Raw genomic sequence first — 25,084 nt, 5'->3', positions numbered from 1 at the left:
CCGAAACATAAAAATAACATGCAAGATGAGAACGGTAGTTTGAATAATCCAAATAATACAAACTTATTGTGTCTGGTTTTTAGATATTAGTATTGATTTTGATGTTGAATTTGTAGTATTTTGCATTTATGTAATATCCATGTTAGGTCGTTAGGAAATTATGATTTAATGAAAGGTTTGCAGAAGAAAACAAATTAGTAAAAGGAAAAAGAAACAAAGTGTACTTACTTGTAAAGCCATTGTTGGCACAGAGTTGCTAATACCAAAAACATTGCACAAAATGAAAAAATGATTTTTGAGGGAAAATTCTGAAAAGATACAGAAAGTAAAGGATTGAATATCAGTTTTATTAAAAGAAATAAAATATAATGAGTTTACTTTTAAATCTATGATGTACAACAACTGATTTCTGATTAACCATCAAATTAGAATTAATGAGAATTATTGCTTCTCCATGAATGAGATAACATCAAAGATCGCAAGAAATTTAATGCTAATATCAATATATATGATCAAGAGATTATGTAAACATGTGTGCTTAGTGGCGTTTTTATACATGCAGATGGCAGGCCTGTAATAGGCAAAATGTTTGGCTTGGGATTTGACCACCTAAAATATGTTTCCTTTGCTTGAAGAAGTGATTGCCTTTTTAAGCTAATGTTCCATACTGTGATTGTGAGCTACTTGGAAACCTACAGAATTAATGCCCACTCCAGATAATAGACACTTTGATCAGAGAGTTTTTATGTTCATAGATTAAACAGCCAATATTTTTCAAGGGGTTTTGCTAGATAGCCTATCCAACATGGCGATATATATATATATATATATATATATATATATATATATATATATATATATATATATATATATTTCAGCAAAATAAACAGAAGGTTAGTCTGAGAGACAGACTGGTCTTTTTAAACTATTTGCAAGTTTATTGCTCAATAGAGAGAACCCAAGTTCGATTGTAACCTTCCAAAATAAAACATTCATTGTTTCAAATTTGAGTTGATTAATTATTTGTATCATTTCTTTTTCAATACCCTGACATCATTTGACAACATTATTATCACAGCATTAAAAGTATAAACAAGTTCTTAAAGAAAATAAAAATATAATATTTGGCTTATTCATGCTTTATTTTCATAAAGAGGTTTTTTTATACTTTTAATACTGTGATAATAATATTGTCAAATGATGTCAGAGGCACTTCATTTTTCCAGGGTACCGAAAAAGAAATGATGCAACTACTTATTATAAAAATAAATTTCTCCACAGGAAATTACAAATAGATATTCAGATATTCCACTTGTGCTTATTATTTTTATATGAAACACCACTCAATAAATCCTTGGTCTAACTGATAATAAAACAACTTTTAGGCAAAATTTGATTTTATTCATCAACATTGTCGCCTTCTAGAGTAATATACCGATTCCAATGCTTCTCTAACAATTTTATGCCTTTTTTGCAGAATGATTTCTCTTTGGCCTCAAAATACATCCCAGTTTCCAACATCATTTCTTTATTGGAGGCAAATTTCTTTCCCTAAAGCATTCTTTTGAAGCCTGCAAACAGCCAGTATTTGCTGGGGATATGATCTGAAAAATATTTGATGTATAGAAACAATTTAAAATGCAATTTATGTAGTTTTGCCATTGTTGTGATGAACTTGTGATGCAATGCATTATTTTTGTGAAAGAGTAATTCTTTCTTTTTCATTTGTGGCTGTTTTTTCTATTTTTTTCTTCTAAGTCGATATGCCGTAAAACAAAAACAATCATGTGCTGCAATAATGTACTGCAATAATGTATAATATTTGCCATTGATTGCTCTTCCTTACTCAATGCAATGAATGAACAAATTACCCCATACATCCCTAAATACAGAGGTCAAAACTTTACATGCTGATTTTTGCATATTTGGTTACTTTGGAACACTTTCTCTACTCAACTGACTGCTGATTTGCCTCCAGAATGAAGTAGTGGTTTCATATTGATGCAAAATTCCTTTCTAATATGTTGAAACACTTGCAAACAATGCTTTGAATCATGGACATGTTGTTGTTAGTGACCAAGTAAATGCAGCATCCACTTTAACCACAGATTTCTCATTGACAAATCGACATAAAAATGGTGAATACGCTTTCTTCTGATGTCTTTAACTTATCTACTATCTCATGTAACTTCAATTTAGGATTGGCCAAAATTAGTTTATGGACATTTTTATGCTTTCCAGGACAACTCCTGAATTTGGGTAACCTGAGCATTCAGAAAATACTTATGTCTTTATGATTGCATTTAAAGTTAGTATACCACCTATTGACCATTGTTTCGAATGAAGCAGAGTTTGAATAAAATTAATCCAGCCATTGCTTTGCTTGAACAGATTTTTCTCATCCGAAAGCAATGCTTTATCAACACTCAAAATTAGGATTTTTCCATTGTTTTAAAAAATTTGCAACAGTAGCTTAACTCAACTTTAATTGGTAAACTAATAATGTAATTAGACTCAAATTTTGATAAGTGCCACTTGAAAGTTACTGCTTAAAAAAATGGTATGGATGTTTTTAATTATGCTATCTATATAATCAGACCTGGGACTTATTGAGTGGTGTGTTATTAGTCATGGGGCAAGAAAGTATGTTTGATCTCTTCAGGTGTATGAAAAGAAGAGATAGATAAAATTTGTGGATGCATTGTCTGTTTATTATTTTATTTGACCTTTTATCATGCATGTTACTTATTTCAGTCTCATTGTTCCCAACCAGATTGTAATTCAGATTGTTCAAGTGCCTTTTAAAGGTAATCTCTCAGTTGTCTGCAAAAACAACTCCAGCAAGCTTTAGTTGAGTTTGATACAACAGAGGACTCTGCATGCTTTTTCAATTAAAAGAAAAGAGAAATGTTGCTTCTTACCAACAAGAGAATGATGATAACAATAAGATTGAGAGGAACACGGAATAGATTCATTATCGTCGCTCGAGCTGAAAATACAAATAAAAAAATCCAGTTCACTATTAATAGAGATGTGGTATCCGAAGTCAAAAGCATCACTTCAATATCTTATTGTGCTCAATTATAGTGCCGTGTCTGTTCTAATTAGCCCATCCTTCTAGAAATTACTTTTGTTTTTTTGGGGGTGGGGTGGGGTATTAATACACTAGCAAACAGTTATTTGCTAATTCTAATATAATAGATATTAATTTGCAATTAGAAAAGGGGAGAAAAATGTAACACAATTAGCAGCATTTATTGTTGCACAAGTTGTATAAGTTGAATGGGCTATGTTTGTGCCTGGGAAACATGAATTCTTTGCAGTAGACATGTCTGATGGCCGAAAGACTTCCATACAACTTGTCAACGAAAATTAATGAAAACTTTTGTTTTCTATTTATCTAAAAATAGAAAGAAGCCAAATGTATTACATCTATACATTGTACTATCTTATAATGCTCAATTATAATGGCAGTAACGTTTCTAATCTAATAAGACTATCCTCTCAAGGAATAGTATTTGTTTTATGATCATGATACCATACTTCCAGAGATTTGCTTTTTTTGGGGGGGGGGAGAGGTGGAAAGGTAATAATATACTAGCAAAATTTTTAATATAATAGACATTAATTTGCAATCATAAAGATGAACAAAAGTGAAATAAAATCAGCAGCATTCATCCTATACAAATTCCATAAGTCTTCACCAATCCTGGAGTGGTTCTGGAACTATTGCTTTATGGATGAACTCTCCCATGTTGCGGCATGCAGTGTGGCCAAACCAACAAAGTCTCCTCTTTAAAAGCATTTGGTTAAAGGAGGATTAACCCGCATTGTGTCCAAATTTGTGTATTGGAGACAAAATTGTGCCAGCAGACTTTTGTGCCTTCAGACATTGTTGATTCAGACATCAATGTCATCATACCCCAGATCGATGACAACAAAGAAAAAAAAATACATGTCTGATGGCTGAATACAACTTGTCAACAAAAATTAATGAAAACTTTTGTTTCCTTTACTATCTAAAATAAATAAATAAACAGAGATTACATATTTTATTTACTTCCTTTCCAGGAAGTCAGACACAAGGTCAAGTGTGGGTTTGATGAAAGTATTTCTGTGGAACAAACATGATTCGAACTTGGCACACCAAGGTTCCCAGTCTATTTTGTTAACTACTGAGCCACCATCACTCATAAATAAAGATTATATATCAACTTACTGTTTTCTGGAACATATTTTCCTCTCATTGTACTCAAAGATGGCCAAAAAATTCCAACACAAATCTCAAACATAAGGAAAGATAAAAATATCATGCACTGGTGCTGGAAGACAAAAAACAGAAATTTAACCAAATAAGAATCTTAGAAGACGAGTCTACAATTAAGTATTTGCTATTTATAAATAACAATGTTTTAATCGGTTACAATTTAGATGTTTTTTTCATTAATCAGTCACCCAAATCTCATACTTAGAACTTTTATTAACAGATGTAGATGTAATTCATTAAAGGAGAAATATTTTGGGTTGCTTTGTATGGATATTGTCTTGTGCTATTATGACGGTTTATTTAATACATTGAGTTCAATAGTAAAATGTTTGCTGGTGTGTGTGTGTGTGTGTGTGTGTGTGTGTGTGTGTGTGTGTGTGTGTGTGTGTGCATGCTTTAAAAACAAAACTATCTGCACTATTTCATAATTAAACAATGACATTAATTATAGCAATTGTAGTTCTTTCTATATTTATCTCTTTAGGAAATACAAAAAAAAAAAACCGTTTACTTCATTGCCCATCATCCTTTTTCTCTTTATATGAATTGATTAGTCAAACAAAAAAAAATATCTGAATTATCCAATGAAAATGTGTCTTATGTGTTTGGAGAGGAATTGTTCCTTTTTGTATGAAAATATATATCATTCAAGTTACAATTGCAATATTGAAGCTCCAAATAATTTAAAATATATCAAGCAGGACTAATCATTAATGAAATTATTAATAAAAAAAATTACCAAAAGTAAAATTTTGTTTTCTAAGAACAGAGACTAATACAAGGCAAAAATCAGTAAATGATGAATTTTTATGTGTTTTTTTTATCACCAAAGTTAATGAGTATCCATGTAGGGAACTTGAATGAGCAATGTTTCTTTCCTGGAACTTTCCACTTGTAGAATATAATATCATGACTGCTTCTCAGCTGTTTACAACATGGTTGTTTTCAAGTTCAATGTTAACAAATACTCGTTTCTTGAATAATCAATTTCTGTTCATTCCACCAAATTTCCAAACCTCTTATGATGTTATTCATCATATGACACTCCTTATTCCTTATCCTTGAATAGTCTCCAGGCCTTGATAAAATGATGGCTCATTAGTAAAATAGATAAACTATCTTATATCTCACTTATGACATCTTATTAACATTGTTCACTTTTTCTATAAATAAAGCAAATTCCATGAAAACCTATGTTGACAAATTAGGAATTGTTGTTGCCTCTAATTTCACACATTTCTTAATAATGACTGGAAAAATACTAATTCTACAAATAAATTTAACAATCATCTTTATATTTTGGGGAAGGGGGAGGTCTAAATTTAAACCTATTTCTCACTTTCATTTCTTTCTTTGTAAATTTTTTTTCCCTGTGTGGCTCCCTCTAAAGGAACACATCGTAACACTATCTCTCTTTAAAACTCCAGATCTTTTGGCAAAAACCAATATTGATTACTCAATATTCCCCCATCTTATTATGTGGGCTCATCTTCTAAATGAATAAATGCAAAAATTTCTAGCACTAATAATGAAGTCAAAAATGCTCTATTTCAAGTGAATTCAACTTCACACAAGAGTAACACCCTATCTTTTTCATTTACTGCTTATGTATATGCAATCTAACTCATGAGGTTAACTGATATCTTTATCGCTATCTCTTCTCTACTATTGTATAAAATGAACTTTATCTGTGTATCTATGTGTATATAGAAGTCGGTTTGGTTTAATTCAAATTATAGAGAAGCATTAAAAAAAAATCCACACAGTGATTCTCCACTGTAACACTTGAAAGTATTTTATGGATATTTTTTTATATCATAATCATTCTATTAATTTCAATCCCAGATAATGACAGAAAATGGGCTCTGCTAAATTATGATGAAACTGTTTATAATATAATATGGGTCTAAAGTTGTTTTATACACACACACACACACATATATGTATGGCTAGGTTTCCTTCCTCTTATCTATTTGCCTTTCTGGTACTTAAGGCACTTAAGCTTTTATGCATTTTTATTCTCATAGCATTTATGTGCTAGTTAACATATCGCAGAACGGATCTTGTAATCTGAAACTTACTTATTAATAGTTTATCTTTTTATATTTTTATATTTTATTTATCTATATTTTTTTCATATATTAGTAAAAATAGTAACCGTATTATTTTACATATTTTTTTTTTATTGGAGAAGTGGTATTATACACTGGTGAGCCGTGTATTTAACAGCTGTCCTGGTTTTTAAATCTCCGAAACAGCTACATGGTAAGCGGCTGATGATCCCCGTTTTCTATTTACAAAATTTTAATTAAGATTTTCTCTTTTCATCCTTATGTATTTAAATTCTGTTTTAAAATTGAAGACTTTTGCAAAATCGGCTTATGCAAGTGCTAAGTCTATTTCTATGTAACAATTTTAGTTAAGGCCTTTTTTTTCATCCATATATAAATGAATTCTTTTTGGTCATTATAAACTTTTTAGAAATCGGATTATGTAGGTGCTTAGTCTGCGATAGGTTAAAATTAATATTTTTTTCCCTTCCAGGAATTTAAACTGCATTCTTTATTTTTATTTTTGCATTTTTTTATTCAAAGCTTCTTTGCACTATATATATATATATATATATATATATATATATTTATTTCCACAGCCAAACAATGTCGCAGTCCACAAGAGCCATGACAACCAACAAACCGGAAGTCCAAGACTCGAGTTTCACCCTCATTTGGGTTTATCAGTTAAACATATCTGAACCCGGGATTCGAAACTCCAGCCTCTTGCATGTGAGGCAAGCACTCTGCCAACTGAGCAAATGCCCCACACACAAGAAATTCTATTAACTAACACAGATTAAGCAAACTGCGCCGAAATCTGACTGTGGAATGGACCTACTTTGTCTTGACAAAGGATGCGGTCATCCAATCAGCTAATGATGTCTCACAAATAGGAATTTTCAACTCGCTAGGATGGTGCCATTCAGCAATGCTAACCTAGTGAGCAATTAATAATGGAATTTTTCAGAATGTGAGAAATTATATATAATTGATTATATATATATATATATATATATATATATATATATATATTTTATTTTCAATTTTCTTTGTTCAAGTTATGGATGGGACATTCTACCGGATGCCAGACATTCATTCACTATCTTATGCATCCCAACTAAGAGATCTTTTAAAAATTCTAACCATTCCATCAAGTACAATTGACTGAATCTCTGTCACACTTGGTTTCTTGGGTATATGTGCCAAGTAGTTCTGAAATTATTTTTCATGGGTCTAGTTGATCCTCTAATTACTGGAATAATAGAGATCTTGCTAAGATTCTACTTTCTTTTCATGTCATACATAAGACTTTGGTAGTTTGCTATCTTTTCATTCTCAGCTCTGTTTAACTCTTACTCCTTTCTCCTTCTTGTCTCTTATCACTATGTCAGGTTCAATAGCCCTGTTTTCTAGGTACATAGCTGTAAGAATTGCAGTCATAGTAAATAGTGTAGGACTTATTTCTAATTGTCTTTTTGGGTATATGTTCCCAGGACTTGCTGCTGCATTCAGTATCATATTCGGACAACAAGGTTACTGATCTGTAGTGAGCGTGTTCAATATTTTACATTGAAAGTTGAAGGTCACCACATGTTGTGATATGCATTTTGCATGTTCCAAAAACCCATCTACAATAAAGACCAAGTTTACTGACTACATTTAAAGAAGTGACATCAAAAGGAAACACATTAAAGCAGAGTTACATATTTACATATATACAATATTTACACAAAGAAGTTATGAACAATAGAGTGGGTTGTGTACACATGCGTGTGTATGCATAGGTATACGAACGATCATGCATGAAGTTGAAAGTGTTCATTGCACGCATTTTTCATTGTTTATACATATGTCTGATGTTTGTATGTGATCACAAGGGTTCATTAAAGTATACATGGAATGTTCATTGTGTATGTAAGAGTTTGTTATGGTATACACGCCTATTCTTTCTTACCTTGAAAAAGAAAACACCCTGTCGAGGCGTGTGTGTAATGTGTGCATTCATATAGATGATTCGAATGAAAGAGAAAGAGATAGAGAAGGTAACAGGAAGTAGAGTACACCACTTGTCGGACAAATCAGGAATCACGACAAGAATAGATAACTGGTGCGTAACTGAGATATGTTTGTGTGCATCCTATGTAATAGCATATCAGTTCAAAAAGCATTTGTCTATACATACATAAGACCTTAGTATTTTGTTATCTTTGCCGTTTTAGCTCTGTTTAACTCAGCATCATTGGGGACATTGACTTCTACTAAAGTTACTTCTTTCTCCTTCTTGTCCCATATCATTATTTTTTTGTGGCTCTGTTTGTGGTTTTGTGGTTTTGTGGCTCTGTTTTCGAGGTACATAGCTGTAGGAACTGGATAATCATAGTGGATAGTGTGTGACTTATCTCTGACTTATTTTAGGTATGTGCTCCATGGATTTGCTGTTGCATTTAATATTCAACTTTTTACAGATTATCAAATGGAAATATTTACACTCTATTGTGTTGCATTGTATAGTAGCCACACTCTCTACTTCTGTGTGGCAGAACCTACACTTGTTATAATTGCTGAGACCAGCCATCTTCTTAAAAGCACTGGTCATCAAGCCTTGATCTTGGGCAGCCATTATAATCCTCTCCTGATCATAGTAGAGCGATTCTCTTTTTAGCCAATCTATAGAATCTTGTTTCATGATTGTAATTCTGGAACCTATTCGGCTTTTGTGTTATCACACCAAATATTCATTCTTGGCTCTGACACTTCTGGTTTCTTTTCATTGCTTTTAGCAACATCCAAGACCCATTGAGCCTCTTCATTGTAGGTATCTTCATTTTCAAAGAGAGGCCTTCAATAATCCTCTAGTTCTTGTTGTTTTGGGTGACTTTTCTGCTGTTATTGGGTCCCTTAGGTTTTGCTAGAATAGTCATGCATTTTTACTTAAACTGTTTATTTTTTATTTTTACCCTATTCCGGTTTATCTGTTTTTTTTTTCTTTTGCCAAGTGCTAGGAGAATCCTACCCTTGAATTCCCTTGCTATGTTCTGCAGTTCCCCTTTTGTTTTATCTTTTACACTTGCAGATGATTCAGGGACAGCAAGGAATTGCTTGATCTGAGACAATTCCTTTCTGCAAATGTGCAGCTGATTTTGGAGCTTTCGCTTTCCAGCATAGTGCTTTGTTTTTTGCTTTGTACTCCCATTATTTTTGCTTTTGAAAATTGAAGACCGTTTTTCTAACATTTTAGAGTTCTGCAATATAAGAAATCCAGTTCAATTCTGTGAGGGATGAGTCGTAAGTCTCTGGGGAACAACATTAACCCTTTTTATTGCTGCCTTGGTAGCTCTCATAGATTGTACTTTTGACAGCTGAGGTTTCTCCTCAAATTCCATCCTCTAGACCTCCTCAATCCTTTTAAAAAGTTCAGCCACCAGGGCCAACTGCTTATTATCTGGTTCTGGCATTTCTGGAAGTAGTAATGCTGGTACATTCTTCTGGAAGTAGTAATGCTGGTACATTCTTCTGGAAGTAGTAATACTGGTATTCTTCTCACTGGTAGTTGTGAGAGGCTGTTCTGTGTTTTTCCATTGTTACCTGTTGGTAGTGAGAGACCTCAACAAAAGCGATCCAAGTGCTAAAGTGGATCCCTGTTGATGTATCATGGGCATGGACAGTCTAGATGGATCAACAAGCGAATGGTGGTGTGGTTCTGCCAGTATTTTTGAGATGGTGCATTAGTCAGTTATGGGAATTGCAATCAGGTTTTCCAACAGACTGTTTATTTTTAATGAGAGCTGATACTTTTTTCATGTACTCCATCTCAGTCTCATTAAAAACCTTCAGACTACTGTGTCACTGACAGGTTATTTTGGGGGGGTTGAACATTCCTTTTGCCTGGACAGAAGTAGAAGAATATTTCGATCCAGGATTTTGTCCTTTGCTTTTGTTTGGCATGTTTTGTTCAAACATATTTCATAGTCCATAACAGTGTAAATATTTTTTTCCTTTCCCATCTTAATTCTTGTCTCTGTATAGTCTCACTCTTCCTTGATAGGAAGTCATTTTCTGGCCCCTTTAGGCCTGCATTTGATTTTATCATCTGTCATATATATATATTCCCATACAGGAAAACAGTGATCTTAGTTAGGCAATCAGTGTATTCTTTTTCCCTTCAAGAAGGTTTATTTCTTTTATTTTCTCAGTCATGATTCAATTGGTTGTTTTGCTTCACTTTTCAATCTTTAAGTAATGGGAGCAAAACAGCAACACCTTCTTTTGAGCAACAGACCATGGCCTGGCTTTTAATCCTCTTTTTATTTTTGTTGCCAAACATGATGGAGATAAGCGGCCAGGACCTCTGTTATCAAAGCCTGGTAGCTGATCCTGGTTGGCCTCTGTCATGACTGGAGCACCACTTCCAGAGATGGGAACGTTTACACCATTGTTTCCCTCTTTCCGCCTGGTGTATAAACAGGTTGAGGGGTCCTTTTTATCTTGGGTGCTGGTCTGCCAGTATGTGTTTTTACTTATTTTCACATTTTAGATATGATTCTTCATTTTCAATAGCTTTTTATTTATTATTCAAAGCTGCTCTCTGTTAATAAAGGAGGTGCCCCTGTCTGCAACCTGAGGAATGTACTGGATGGATTGAGGAGACAGCACACCATTTTTTTTTAATAGTTAGTTATGGTTTACTTCGAATGAAAAGTATCCTCATGTCAGGGTCTCCTGACTTAAGACACTTGATGATAGTGTCTAGTAGGCATTCAAGTTTCTCTCCTCATATCTCTTTATATTTTTCTTCCTTTGAAGATTGTAATGCTGGGTATGGGGCAGCCAAACCAGCTGCCAACATTGCCCCGCTTTTTATTGAAACCAACGAAACCAGTTGTGATTTAAGTATTGACTCTTTAAGCTAACTACAAAAACCAAGCCACTGAAGAGAACTATTATAAGCAAGCAACATATGTCATCATTAATGTCATCTTAAAATTTACTTTTGTTCCTCCAGTTATGAGCAAGTTTTAATTGATTTTTTTTACAATGTAAAAACACTTGTATATTGAAACGGGTGTTTTTACATTGTACAGGTATTTTTATTTACTGTTGTGAATCACATAAAATAAAAAAAAGTAGAGAAACTGCTGATTTTTTTTTTTGTATATTGTTAACACTTGCTTCATTGTTTGTTTTTTTCATATTGATTTGTGTGATTCATCCTAATTTTTTTATATGATTATTTTATTTACTCTAAACCAATTCATTGTTCTTTTGTTGACAGCTACAAATCCATATGCAAGTAGTTAAGATACTCTTTATATCTAATATATAAAGCAAAGTAGTTTCCCCTCCCCTTACTTGAGTGCCCAATAGCTTTGATAAAAAGATTTATTTCTCTTCGGCTGACGAGGCACATATTGTTCCATGTTAGAAACCAAAAGTTACTTTTCATCCCTTTCTTCAATTTTAATGTTTAGTTTTAGCTAATATTTGGGAAAGAGAACTTAACCAGTCATTGTTATGTACTCTTACTTGCCCCATCAACACAAATAACCAAAAATAACAAATTCCAAAATTTATCCCTTTACAGGAAAATATGTGAGAGAGAAAAAGGGAAGTATGGATGGTCCAGAAAGAGAAAAGGGAGGTATGAATGGTCCAGAGAAAAAAAAAGGGAGATATGAATGGTCCAAAGAAAGTAAAAGGTAGGCATGAATGGTTCAGAGAAAGAAAGAAGGTATGGATGATCCAAAGGGAGAGAAAAGGTGCCCAATGGTCCAAAGGGAAAGAAAAGGTGCAAATTATCCGAAGAGGAAAAGAAAAGGTGCCAATCACCTGGAGATGGAGAAAAAAGGTGCCATTGATCTGCAGAGGGAGTAAAAAGGTGCCAATGATCTGCAGAGGGAGTAAAAAGGTGCCATTGATCTGGAGAGGGAGAAAAAAGGTGCCAATGATGTGGAGAGGGAGAAAAAGGCGCCTATGATGTGGAGAGGGAGAAAAAAGCTGCCATTGATTTGGAGAAGGAGAAAAAAGCTGCCATTGATCTGGAGAAGGAGAAAAAAGCTGCCATTGATCTGGACAGGGAGAAAAAAGGTACCATTGATGTGCAGAGGGAGAAAAAAGGTGCCAATGATCTGCAAAGGGAGAAAAAAGGTGTAAATGACCTGGAGAGGGAGAAAAAAGCTGCCATTGATCTGGAGAAGGAGAAAAAAGCTGCCATTGATCTGGAGAGGGAGAAAAAAGGTGCTATTGATCTGGAGGGAGAGAAAAAAGGTGCCATTGATCTGGAGAAGGAGAAAAAAGGTGCCATTGATCTGGAGAAGGAGAAAAAAGCTGCCATTGATCTGGAGGAGGAGAAAAAAGGTGCCATTGATCTGGAGGAGGAGAAAAAAGGTGCTATTGATCTGGAGGGGGAGAAAAAAAGGTGCTATTGATCTGGAGGGGGAGAAAAAAGGTGCCATTGATCTGGAGGGGGAGAAAAAAGGTGCCATTGATCTGGAGAGGGAGAAAAAAGACGCCAATGATATGGAGAGGGAGAAAAAAGGTGCCAATGATTTGCAGAGGGAGAAAAAAGGTGCCAATGATCTGCAGAGGGAGAAAAAAGGTGCCAATGATCTGCAGAGGGAGAAAAAAAGCTGCCATTGATCTGGACAGGGAGAAAAAAGCTGCCAATGATCTGAAGAGGGAGAAAAAAGGTACCAATGATCTGAAGAGGGAGAAAAAAGGTACCAATGATCTGAAGAGGGAGAAAAAAAGGTGCTAATCATAGTGAGAGGGAGAAAAAAGGTGCCAATGATCTGGAGAGGGAGAAAAAAGCTGCCAATGATCTGCAGAGGGAGAAAAAAGGTGCCAATGATCTGCAGAGGGAGAAAAAAGGTGCCAATGATCTGCAGAGGGAGAAAAAAGCTGCCAATGATCTGCAGAGGGAGAAAAAAGCTGCCAATGATCTGCAGAGGGAGAAAAAAGCTGCCAATGATCTGCAGAGGGAGAAAAAAGCTGCCAATGATCTGCAGAGGGAGAAAAAAGCTGCCATTGATCTGGACAGGGAGAAAAAAGCTGCCAATGATCTGAAGAGGGAGAAAAAAGGTACCAATGATCTGAAGAGGGAGAAAAAAAGGTGCTAATCATAGTGAGAGGGAGAAAAAAGGTGCCAATGATCTGGAGAGGGAGAAAAAAGGTGCCAATGATCTGCAGAGGGAGAAAAAAGGTGCCAATGATCTGGAAAAGGATAGAGGAGACTCAGATGGATTGTAGAGGCAGTGTTGAGATGCAGAGATTGGAAAGGGAGAGAAGAGATGTAAATAGATTGGAGAGGTAGAGAGGAGTTGCGGATGACCTGAGAGAGAGAGATATGAGGTGCAGACAGCCTGGAGAGTGAAGAGGTGTTAATTTTTCAGAGAGATAATTTTTCACTTTCTCTTCTAACCATAGAACTAAAAAAATATTTTTATGGAATTGTATTGCAGTATTTATTTTAGGAAAGAGTAGCAAATGAGAGTGCAATGGTGTTGAAAATAAAATTTATCTCTTACCAATGGGAACATGATTGGCATCATAAAGGTCAGTGCTGAGATACCAAGAATAATCCTGCAAGAGAAAGAAATAGTTTGGCATTTATAAAATAGTCTGTCATTTAAAAAAAGTTGAGAAACCCTTTAGGGACAGGTACTTCAGTTAATATACTGATATACCTATCTATACCATATTTAGTGAACCTCTGTCCCATTTAAATGTTCTTGATAAGATGCAGAAAGATATCTGCAATTTAATTGGCCCAGCTCTTTATTCTTCTCTGCAACCCCGCTCTCTCTCTCTCTCTCTCTCACAGACCTGATGTTGCCAGTCTCAGTCTTTTCTATAAATACTATTATGGCGTGTGTTCTTCAGTTCCAGCTCGTTTGACTCATTGGTCCAGTGGTCTCCACCAATTCATTGTTTAATTACCTTATTATAATACAGCTTCCTATTCCAGTAACTTCTTTCCAAGAACCGAAAGCTTGTGAAACTTCTTATATACTTCTTGCTGACTGTTTTCCCCCTACCTTTAACCTTAGTCTTTTCAAAACTAAGATCAACAGCCATCTCCTGTCTTTGTAATAATCATCTTTCATTCTTGTTAGCTCCTTACAATAAGTGGCTTCACACCTTGTCTGGAGTGATTTCCATAAAAAATGTCAGGTTTTTCAATTTTTCTTGAATTTTATAGCCAAGATTAGAAGTTAAGATCAAGTATTAAATCTTTTTCATACATTTTTAATAAAAAAAAGAAAAAAAAAATTATTGAAATTCATGAAGAAACCAAGAAATAACAAACGCTATAGCAAAAAAAAAAGGAAAAAAAAAAAAACAAACAAACAAAAAGCAATGTTCTAATGTAAGATTCAAACCCTGAAAGATGGCATAAAGTATTAGAACTGATCATGAATGTCTTATCCAAATGGCCACTGATCAAACAAAACTTTTTTTTAACCTACATAGACTGTGTTTATAAGTTCAGCATAGAAATACAACATTTAAAAACTGTATCCCTTAGTTTGATTGTCTTGACATAAAAAGTATAAACAATTTGTACATAAAGAACTTAAAAAGCAAAAACAAAAGATTTTACTTATTCATATAATTTACTTTGACTTTCTTTTTTTTACTGGTAGTGAAATGGGTCTGATTATTAGAAGTATTATTATTCAGTAGACTAATAATAAAAAGGGAACATCCGTTTCTAACGTTATTTTTATGTGTTCTTAATTTTGAATAAGTTTTAAAAAAGGCTCTAGAACTTCTGACTGAACACATTTGATCGAAGTTACTGTCTCCAAGTCTGCATTAACTCTGATGCCATGACACACATAATTTTGCTTTATATATAAGAAGTGATTATGACCTACCTATCTCAAAGTTTATGTTCTTATCTTTAATAAGCTTATATAATTTACAACTGGTTTATATGAACGAATAAATAAACTAGGCCAATATGAAGTGCACATTTAACTTTTAACGAATAAATAAACTAGGCCAATATGAAGTGCACATTTAACATTTGGGGCCAGTATCATTTTACAGATTCCTACTCCAGTGAACTCATAACTGCTTATGACTGACTTCACAGTTCTGCTTAAATTTATTAAAAAATTAATAAATTCATCATGCAGATGATATTTATATCATAATACGATAAAGCAACTTGTTTGTTCGTACCTATGTTATCACCTTCTACTCTTTTTTAAAAGATGGGATTGTTTGATTGCCAAAGATGTAATTAAAAAAAAAAACAATTTAAATAATTTCATTTATTATGTTGAACAGGAAACTCTAACTAAACTTTCTTGGCCTTCAGGCTTGGATCAAAAAGGATACAATAATATTGTGGCATCTTCATTCATATCAGACATCTGTAGAATGGAAATATATCAAACACCTACAACAGTTTTGGAAATAAACCCCCATAACTGAATACATACTGAAACTATATTAATTAGAGTATTAAAATAAGTATGTTTCGGTTTGAACAAAAGTGCTAAATAATATTGTGAGATCTGCATTTGTACTAGACGTCCATAAAATGGAAATATTTTAGGCATGACAGAGATATACAGGGTGAATGATAAAATTGTTGTCCTAGAAAAGAGGATATGCTTCCATTTCCATTTGATGAAACTCAGTTTTCCTTTTTTGTTGCAGACCATCTACTAATTGGTCAGTTGTGTACACATCCCAAGAGCGATAAGAGCCTTTTATCATGTCTGAAAGTGACACAATGTTCAATGAGCGAGATTGGAGATGGGCCTCTGTACAACTCATGCTCTCTACTGATCCAAGTTTGATATCAGGACCAGTGACAGCACCTTCAAAATGCAAATCTGGATAACAGGGATGTGCCCAGAGTGATGAAAACAAAGTTTCTGGCCATGGTTATGGTCTGTGGTGTGGTTTCAAGTAGGGGCCACATCATGCCACCTAACATCTTCGAAGTCGGCTTGAAAGTGAACACCAAGGTGTAATTGGATGTGCTAAAGAGTGTGGTGATCCCCTGGTACAATTAGGTGGCCCTGGGTGTGGTAGCAAGACTCGGCGCGACTCACAAGCCCAAAGAAACCCAGGCTTGGCTTCAGAAGGAGTGTTATGAGTACGTACCCTGCTCTCACTGCCCCCTCCTCCTCCAATCTGAACCTGCTGGACTACTTCGTTTGGTCATCCATCAAGAACATCACCAACATGCTCTCTCACAACACCAAAGCCAACCTGATCCCCGCTATCCGCCGAGCTCCCACCGGCACTTGTGGAAAAGGCATGCTCCCACTTTCAGACCCATATCGATGCAGTGATTGAGGCTGAAGGCAGCTACATTGAATAGATATCAGCCCTTCTACATAATAAAGTTACCTGAATTTATTTTTTCAATAAAAGTTTTCAAATAATGCGGTAATGTTGTTTTCTTTAGGGCGACAATTTTATCGTTCCACTCCATATAACAGATAAAGGATGCAGATGTGGTATTTTCATGGGTCCTGCTAGTCTGTACAATAATAAGTTAAAATAATTTGTTGCTTGTATATAAGTTATCATCCTCTGCCCCCTTTTTTTTTTAAAGGGTAGAATCGCCTGATGATCGAAAATACAATGTAGGAAAAGTTTTTAAACTTCATCTACTGTCACTTTTGTGCGGAACGTGAAACTCAACTAAAATGCACTTTCTTGACTTTGATGATAGGATCAAAGTGTCCTTAGCCTTTTCATATAAACATCTAAGAATGGCATGTACAACTCCCCAAATTTCTCTCAATTTTTCCCTTTTTTCCAGTTAGAGCCCACTTCCCTTTAGAGATTGGTTTGCTTGTTTTCAATACTAAACATGTAGGAAAACACTGAGCAGTCAATCATTTAGAAAAGGCTGGGGGGGGGGTCTTACTAATCGTTTTCTTAGTTTTTTTTTTGTTGTTGTTCCACATTCCAATGCTAATGAAATTATACATAAATATATTCATGAAAAATAAAATCTTTTGAAATTTCAAACAAATTTATGAATAATTTTAAGTAAAATGGCTCTTTGGGATAGTTTTATTACTTTAGACCATGAATAACCAATGCACCCATTTTCCTTACACTTTTGTCTGGTGCCTAATTTGTTACAATGTAAAATTTTTACTTCATAACAAATAAATAATTAAAAGTGTAGAATCAATTCTGTCCAAAAATTTTCTCCAGATCATGGAGTTTGCATTCGCAATGAATGTTTACAGAATGGAAATAAATCATAAACTTGTACAAGCGTTTGGAGATAGATCTCCATTATCAGATATATTTTGAAACTACATTATTTTTTACACATAATCGTTCATCATTATTTTAAGTATGGCAGCCACAAATACAAAATACAACTGTGACATTTCCATGTGTTCTGCTAGTAAATTATTGATTTTTTCTTTCAAACTAAAATACAAAATTTTACAGAAAAATAAGCTCATTATTTAAAAAAATAATAATTAAAGTCTATACATTTTGGTAGTTTCTAAGTCAGAATAAAAATTGTTAGAAATTTTATCATCCCATCATTATTAACAATTAGTAAAACCTGTGTCTCAGAGTAACCTGGGAAAATTAAGGAAACCAAGAAGTAATTTCACCAAAAATAGTTGTAAATTGAATTATGTGTTATATTAAAATGAAACAATGGCCTCAATCTTGCAGGATTTAGCAATGTTGATCTATTAATGAGACATCACACTGAGGGCTCATTAAGAATAAACTTGGCTCTATGAGTGCTGCTCCATCTCCATTAATCAAGGGAACACCTCGAACCTGCTCTCAGTTTGCCAGGTAGCAAGATATCCAATAAAACTTCATAACGCTCCAAATATAGAATTTTTAAATTTAAAGGTTAAGAAAGATTTTCATGAACGTCTAAATTTAAATCTAATATTTATATTTTATCAAATATTGTATTATGTATTGAATAACTATGTATCTAAACAAATTTGAAAGTATTTTTCATTTACCACACTTATATTAACATCAAAACGGCTTTCTGTTATTGAAATTAATAATACAACATAATCTTATATATTTGGGAGGTATATATATATATATATATATATATATATATATATATATATATATATATATTAGTAGAAAGAAAACTTTGCATAACTATTTTTAAACAGCATATATCAAATTAATGTTTAGTGTTATTCATTGTTAATTTATACCATTAACATGCAATAGTTTTGTCAATATTAACAGTGATTAATCAAAAATAATTTAATAAAAAAAGGATAAATTGAAAAAAAAACAACTTAATTTAAAAAATTATAATACATTTATATTAAAGATATGTAATGTAAATTATACATTATGTACTAAAATAATAACTGCCAAATGGCACATCAATTTTTTTGCTTGTAGTTGTACGCATGTGCATTTTCTAGGTGAGGCCAAGGTCGGAGATAGTGGGCTTTGTTTTTAACTTACAATTTAACAAAAGAATAAAATGGCAGGCTTGCTTTTGAATGAAAAGAAAATGCATTATGGTAGAATTTAATTTTAGTAATATTTATTAGGAGTGGAGGGGGGTTCTAACTGATTTGTTTTCTTTGTTTGAGAGGTGAGTGAGTGTGTGTGTGTGTTGGAAGAGGACTTTATTTTTATTCTTTATAGTCTAGAACTGAATTACAATTCCCAGAATTTAATTTACCAGAAAGGACCGGAAAGAATCTTTTCATCCCAAATACTAATTCTTTATCTTTGAGATAAATAATATCCCTAAATAAAACTATTACAGTAAAACAAAAACAATAATTGAATTAGAAAACAATAAAAACAAATAGTTAATTAATGATATGTCTTTTTGTAAAGCAATATGAAAATTAGTTAATCTTATGATGTTGATCACATACACATGATCAGTATATTAGAAAAATCTTGATCTTCTATTGTGAATACGAATTTGGTGTTTGAATTTTACTTTCAGTGCAATAAATGGCCCAACTTTATAACTATAAAGATAGCAGTATAATGAAACAGCATTTCAGTTACACAAGCTGCAGTTAAAAAGTAATTACAATTGAAATAAGAACTATCTCTGAAAATACTGATTTTTTGATAGACATTATCACAAGTCACATGCTATAAATAATTCATATATTTCTGTCATTAGTGAATACTGAACATTATTGCAAGGAGCTTTTGTCATGTGAATTAGACAGGATTCAAATATGTTACTAATGGAGATTTGATATCTGTCTGTTTGAAGCTAGATCTATACAACTACATATATATCTGAAGCTGAGGCTATACTATTGCTTTTATAGTTGAAGTAAAAACTATATTATTACTACCTTTTGAGGATCAATTAGTTTATTATTTTAAACTAACGTATTATCTTTCAATGAACAATTCACGGGGGGGGGGGGTACCTGTTTAATTGTTATAATATACCCCTTCCAGATATTACCTTCTTTTTTGGGTGGGCGGTAGTGTAGAATTTGTTCTCATGAGGCTATCCTCTCAGGCATTAACATTTTTTGCTTGGGGAGGGGGCAGTGTTTGTTCATCATGTATGCAATTGGAGGGGGACATATTGTTAGTATAATTAATTTCTGAAGTTATAGTCTCTGTTATTTTGATGTTGTTTTGTAGGAGATGATTTAAATGAGAGGGTGAGTTTTTGCCCGAAATTTTCCTTACCATGTTCCACACTTGTTTGGATTTTGTATTCGAGTTTATTTTATTTATATAGTCTTTTCATGATGTTCTTTTTGCTTCTCTAATAATTTTATGAGCCATTGCTCTTTTTTGCTTAAAAAGGTTTAAATTGTACTTTGTTGGTTGGGAGTTGAATTTTCGTAAGGCAGCTTTACGTTGGCGAATTGCTTTTTGGCATTCGTTGTTAAACCAGGGTCTTTGTTGTTTGTTAGTTCTGCTACTTTTAGGTATACATTCATGTATGCATACATTTTAATAAAAAAAGCAAATTAGGAGGAATATAAAAAAAAAATGCCAACAAAACCTCTCGGAGGAGGAAAACCCAAATAAATCCATAGAATACTTCTCTAAAACTTTTCTAGCCATTGCACATGAATGTATACTTAAAAGTAGCAGAACTAACAAACATTGGGAGAGATGGATTTTTGTTTCTTTTAGATTTGTTAAAATCACTGGAAAATAGTCGCTACCCCATGAATCTTCTAGAACCTTCCAATTATAGTCCATGAGGATAGTAGGGTCACACAAAAATAAATCTAATGCTGAGTAGGTGCCTGAAGCGGGATGAAGGTACATATTGGATTTATTGCTTAATATACACAAGTCATTGTCGTTAATAATTTTTTCAAGATTCTTCCCTTTCTTATCCGAGTATGCAGATCCCCATATATCGTTGTGACTATTGAAATCACTTAACAGTAAGAAGGGTTTGGGTAACTGGTTTATTATTTTGTTCAGCTCTACTTCGTTTATTGGATCCTGGGGTGGGATGTAGATAGTTCAGATATTTATAGTTCTGTGTAGTGTGGCTGCAGCAGCAATGGCTTGAATATTAGTGTTTAGATCTATTTTTCTAATAAGTATAGGGTCTCCTCCAGAGGCTCTCTGTTGGGTATTGTGGATGTGGTTGTATTGTTTATAGTTTTTTATATTTATTTTATCTTCAGCTTTTAAAAAGGTTTCTTGGAGACATATGATGGCTGGTTGATGGTCTGTTATAAGAAGTCATTTATGTTGGGTTTTAGGCCCTGGCAGTTCCATTGGATGATTTTTTGGGTCATGGTTAGATTTTATCCATTTGTTTTTAACTTTTGTTAGTCGTTGGTGTCTGATCTTCGATCTTCCGTGTCCATTTCCTCAAATCTGTTTTGGATTGAGTCTCTTGGTCTGGAAGATGAATGTGGTTTGTTTATTTTGGTTTTAGCTTCTTTGTTGGTTGGTGGTTTGTTTCCTTTTCCTTCATGGCCACTTTTTGGTGTTTTTTTTTTTTTTTTTTTTTTTTTTTTCGGTGAGATAGGTTGTTTAGAGGGGGTATTGTAGCACTTTGGGGTTTTGTGAGTCTTTTGAGTTGAGTTTTGGTTTGGGAGTTTTGTTCAGTTTTTTAATCTTTATTTTCATTGTTTATTTGTTTTATAGCTTTTTTGAATTCTTCCATTAGTTCCCTTACTTCATTGAGTAATTTCATAATGTCTTTTGGTTTGATGTTTAATAGGTCTGCTTTTGTTGTTTGGTCCGGTGGTATGCTGTATATATATATATTTTTTTTATTTCTGAGTATTTTATATTTCCGGCCAGGTTACAAGCTTCTTGGAAGGTTATATTTTTTGTATATTTTATTTTAATTTTTTTTTCTTTCCTCCATTTGTCGCATTCTTTTGAATTTGCACTATGGCCTTTTTGGCAGTTAGTACATTTTGGCTCTTTTTCTTTTTGGCAATCTGTGTAGGTCTCGTTTTCTCCACACCTCATGCATACTGGAGATCGTGTGCACCGGTCTCAATGGTGTCCGTACCTTTGACAATTGTAGCATCTGAGAGGGTTTGGTATGTACGGTTCTATATTTATTTTTTCATATCCTATTTTGATGTTACTTGGGATTTGATGGGTATTAAAAGTTAGAATATAAGAGTTTGTATCGATGGTTTCACCATATTTTTTAATTTGGATCCTTTTTACATCAATAACATTTTGATTTTTTAGGTTAATTTTAATTTCTTCCAAGGAGCACAGTGACACGTAGTTCTGAACTCCTGATTACTCCTTTACTAGTATTCAGCATTTTGTGGGGATAGATTTTTACTTTTTGGTTGTTAAAAGTCTTCATCTAAAGATTTCTGTGATATGTTTTTGGCTTTCTACTTCCACTAGTAGTCTAGTAGTGTGCTGTTATTTAGTTTTTTTTACCATTTTTGGTTTGATACTTGAGAAATACTTTTGTTATCAGTTTTCCTTCGGTTGCTTCAATGATTATAAAAAAAGGTAGATTTTGAACGAGATTTTGGTTTTTGATTCTATTTCTGAATGTGAACTAGATTTGTCTGAAACTTCACAATGGTTTCTTTTTTGAGGCTTTTTATTTGCCATTTAAATATTTTTAATTTTTCATTTCTCTTGCTCCTCACCCGCCTCGGTCTCATATTTGGGAAGTGGTGGGGGTGGGGGGAATTCGCCCCAACACAACAAGGATACAAGAGAAGTATACTCTTCCTGCTGATGGACTCAAGCACCCGTGTTTCCTTCGTCCTTTCTAATGGCCTCATTCCTAGAAAAGATGTTAGTTTTCCAGTCGTGTTTTATCCATTCTTCAGCAAGTTGATTGACCCTCCAGCTACTGCTTACTAAATCAGTTTTTTGCCTAATGTGGGGAGCGTGAGCATATTTCCTTGTTGTGTTTGTCTAATTTACTGCAAGTCATGACCAACCGATTGATTGGATCGGGCCTCAGTGGCGTGTTGCACTTCATGTCTTAATAGGATCTTGAACACGATCTGCTCAACCACCAGGATCCTGTCCTTAGGCATTACGGGCTGCCACCCACGGTCAACAGGTGACCCCATTGAGAGACTTTTACTCTCTGCAGGGGAGGGGGCAGTCGGTGTATTCTAATGCCCCACCGACAGGGCCAGTTGGGAAGTAGGGGAAGAAAAAAAAAGCGGGTAGGGAAGGGGGCTGTTATTTTTGTTTTTGGTTTTGTAGAACATAATTAAGAGAATAAAAAAACAAAAAGGAACATCAATGTAGGTGCATTTCGTCTCAGGAAGCCAATAGACAGTCTGATTTGGTAGCACCAGGAAACATAGAATATCTTGATTGATTTAAAAACACCTGCAAAAGTTAGCTGTAGATGGGAATGCTCCATCACTAAATAAATACCCTAAGGTGGTGATTACGTTGATAGCAAAGGCTAAATGCCAGAATTGGTGTTGAAGACTGATGAATGGGCATCCGAAATCATTATATAAACTAGCTCAAATTGTCAAACAATAAATTTTGATTGTAAGTTCAACTTACAGTTTTAATTTTCTTTCTCATATATATATATATATATATATATATATATATATATATATATAAACAAATAAACTGAATAACCATATGAAAAGTATATTTTTGAGCATAGTACACATGCACACACACATTTACCACTAAAAATCAATCAACAATAATGAGTTTAACTTTTTATATTTATTTATCTTATATTGGCAAATTTTTATATATACTTTTTATTTACCATGAAAGTAAACATTGTGGATTGATTTTTAATTGTAATTGGAATGTAAATTTACTATATATATGATCTGAAGTCAATAATTGATCTTCATTGAGCTTAATGTGTATAACAATTTGGACTATTTTATAAGGAATATATACACAAGTATGTATACATTTTTATATTCACTCAGTATATATAAGTGTGTGTGTGTATATATATATATATATATATATGAGTGTGTGTATACATAATATAAAATATACAGTGGCACGTGTGTGTATTTGAGCTTCAGTTTTGATCATATCAAATAGATATGCATGTGTAGGAGAGAATTCTCAGTGGTTAATACTAAGAATTGCTAATTTGTATCTGCTTATTTGTAGGTGTACCATGACTTGTGGGTGTGTGAATATACATTCTGTTTGTTCATGCATGTGAACAGCTTTGGATATGACATGCTTTGGTGATACATGTATGCACTTATTTGCTGGTGTGTCATGATCTAAATGTCTTAACATATATTCTGTCTATGCATGTATGTAACTAATATACACATACAGTTTTCTATATTGTAGAGGGAAAGGGTAACTTGAATTATACTAGTTGATGTTGGGAATAAAAAATTAAAAGAATAATATTTTGACATGTTCAAAATGTCTCTACCCCCAACCATGTAATTATAATCTTAGAAAGAGTGACTTTATTTACTGCTCCTGTTAGCTGAACTTCTAAATTTCTTTCAGACAATTTCATTATTATTTTGGACAGCACTTACTTGAGCAAAAAAAAAAACACAAATTAATTTGTGTAGACTGTTTTAATGTTTATATAAAGTATATTTATTTATCAAATTATCCCTTGTATTGAGCGCTTTTGAAAAAATATTGGTTTTAAGTACATTTCATTAATATATTTGAACTTTTAATCTCTAATTATATATAAAAGGCACTTTGTGTGTGTGCCTTATAAGTATCTTTAAAATACCTTTGGAAACACTAGTTTTGCTGTTTTTATTTTTATACCAGAAAGCTTTAGAGTTTGAAAAGTCTATAAATTTACCTTTACCACCTTCAAAAGGTAGATGGCTTAATTCTTTTATAAGTTTTTCATGTGGAATTTAAGTATATAGTATACTAAAATCATAAGTTGCTATAGATTTTGCTTTTTTTCTGGAATTTATGTTATCTAATTTTTCTTTTACTGGTTATGAATTATTTACCACCCAAAATAGATTTATCTTTTCCGGTGGAAATTATTTATTTGATCTATAATTAACTGGCGGGGGTTCCCGGCGTTGCCCAGGTGTTTGAAAGGGTGTGTATTTGGGGGGGGGGGTACATAAATTCAAAGTGTTCTTTCAAGTAGAAAAATAGATTTTTTTTTTTGCTATTATTTTGTCTGCAGTAATATACTAGCTTATAACCAAAAAGGATTTTTTCTTTGGGAGTTTTATTGAAGACTGAGAAAAAAAAAATCGATTAAGTGTTACGTGCATTACATGGATATAGAGCTAACTTTATGAAAATTTAATGTAAAAAATGATTAACAACAGGAACTCAGGGCCTCAATTATTTTTAAATC

General features: G+C 33.3%; 1 protein-coding gene across 2 annotated transcripts in view; it reads right to left on the bottom strand.

The window, feature by feature from the left end:
* The window catches only part of LOC145277790 (solute carrier family 61 member 1-like), a 125,101-nt gene that overhangs the window by 18,038 nt on the left and 81,979 nt on the right, over positions 1-25,084 (bottom strand). For both annotated transcript variants that reach the window (XM_080129606.1, XM_080129605.1), the window contains exons 9-12: positions 13,845-13,899; positions 4,220-4,322; positions 2,922-2,989; positions 229-308 (exon numbers count right to left, since the gene is read on the bottom strand). In XM_080129606.1, coding sequence (XP_079985732.1) covers positions 229-308; positions 2,922-2,989; positions 4,220-4,322; positions 13,845-13,899 — 306 coding nt within the window. The remainder of the gene's footprint in view (positions 1-228; positions 309-2,921; positions 2,990-4,219; positions 4,323-13,844; positions 13,900-25,084) is intronic.

The sequence above is a fragment of the Euprymna scolopes genome, chromosome 6 (genome assembly GCF_053919585.1).
Source record: "Euprymna scolopes isolate OS-2025 chromosome 6, ASM5391958v1, whole genome shotgun sequence".
NCBI lineage: Eukaryota > Metazoa > Mollusca > Cephalopoda > Sepiida > Sepiolidae > Euprymna > Euprymna scolopes.
This window is presented reverse-complemented; position numbering and strand designations above follow the sequence as displayed.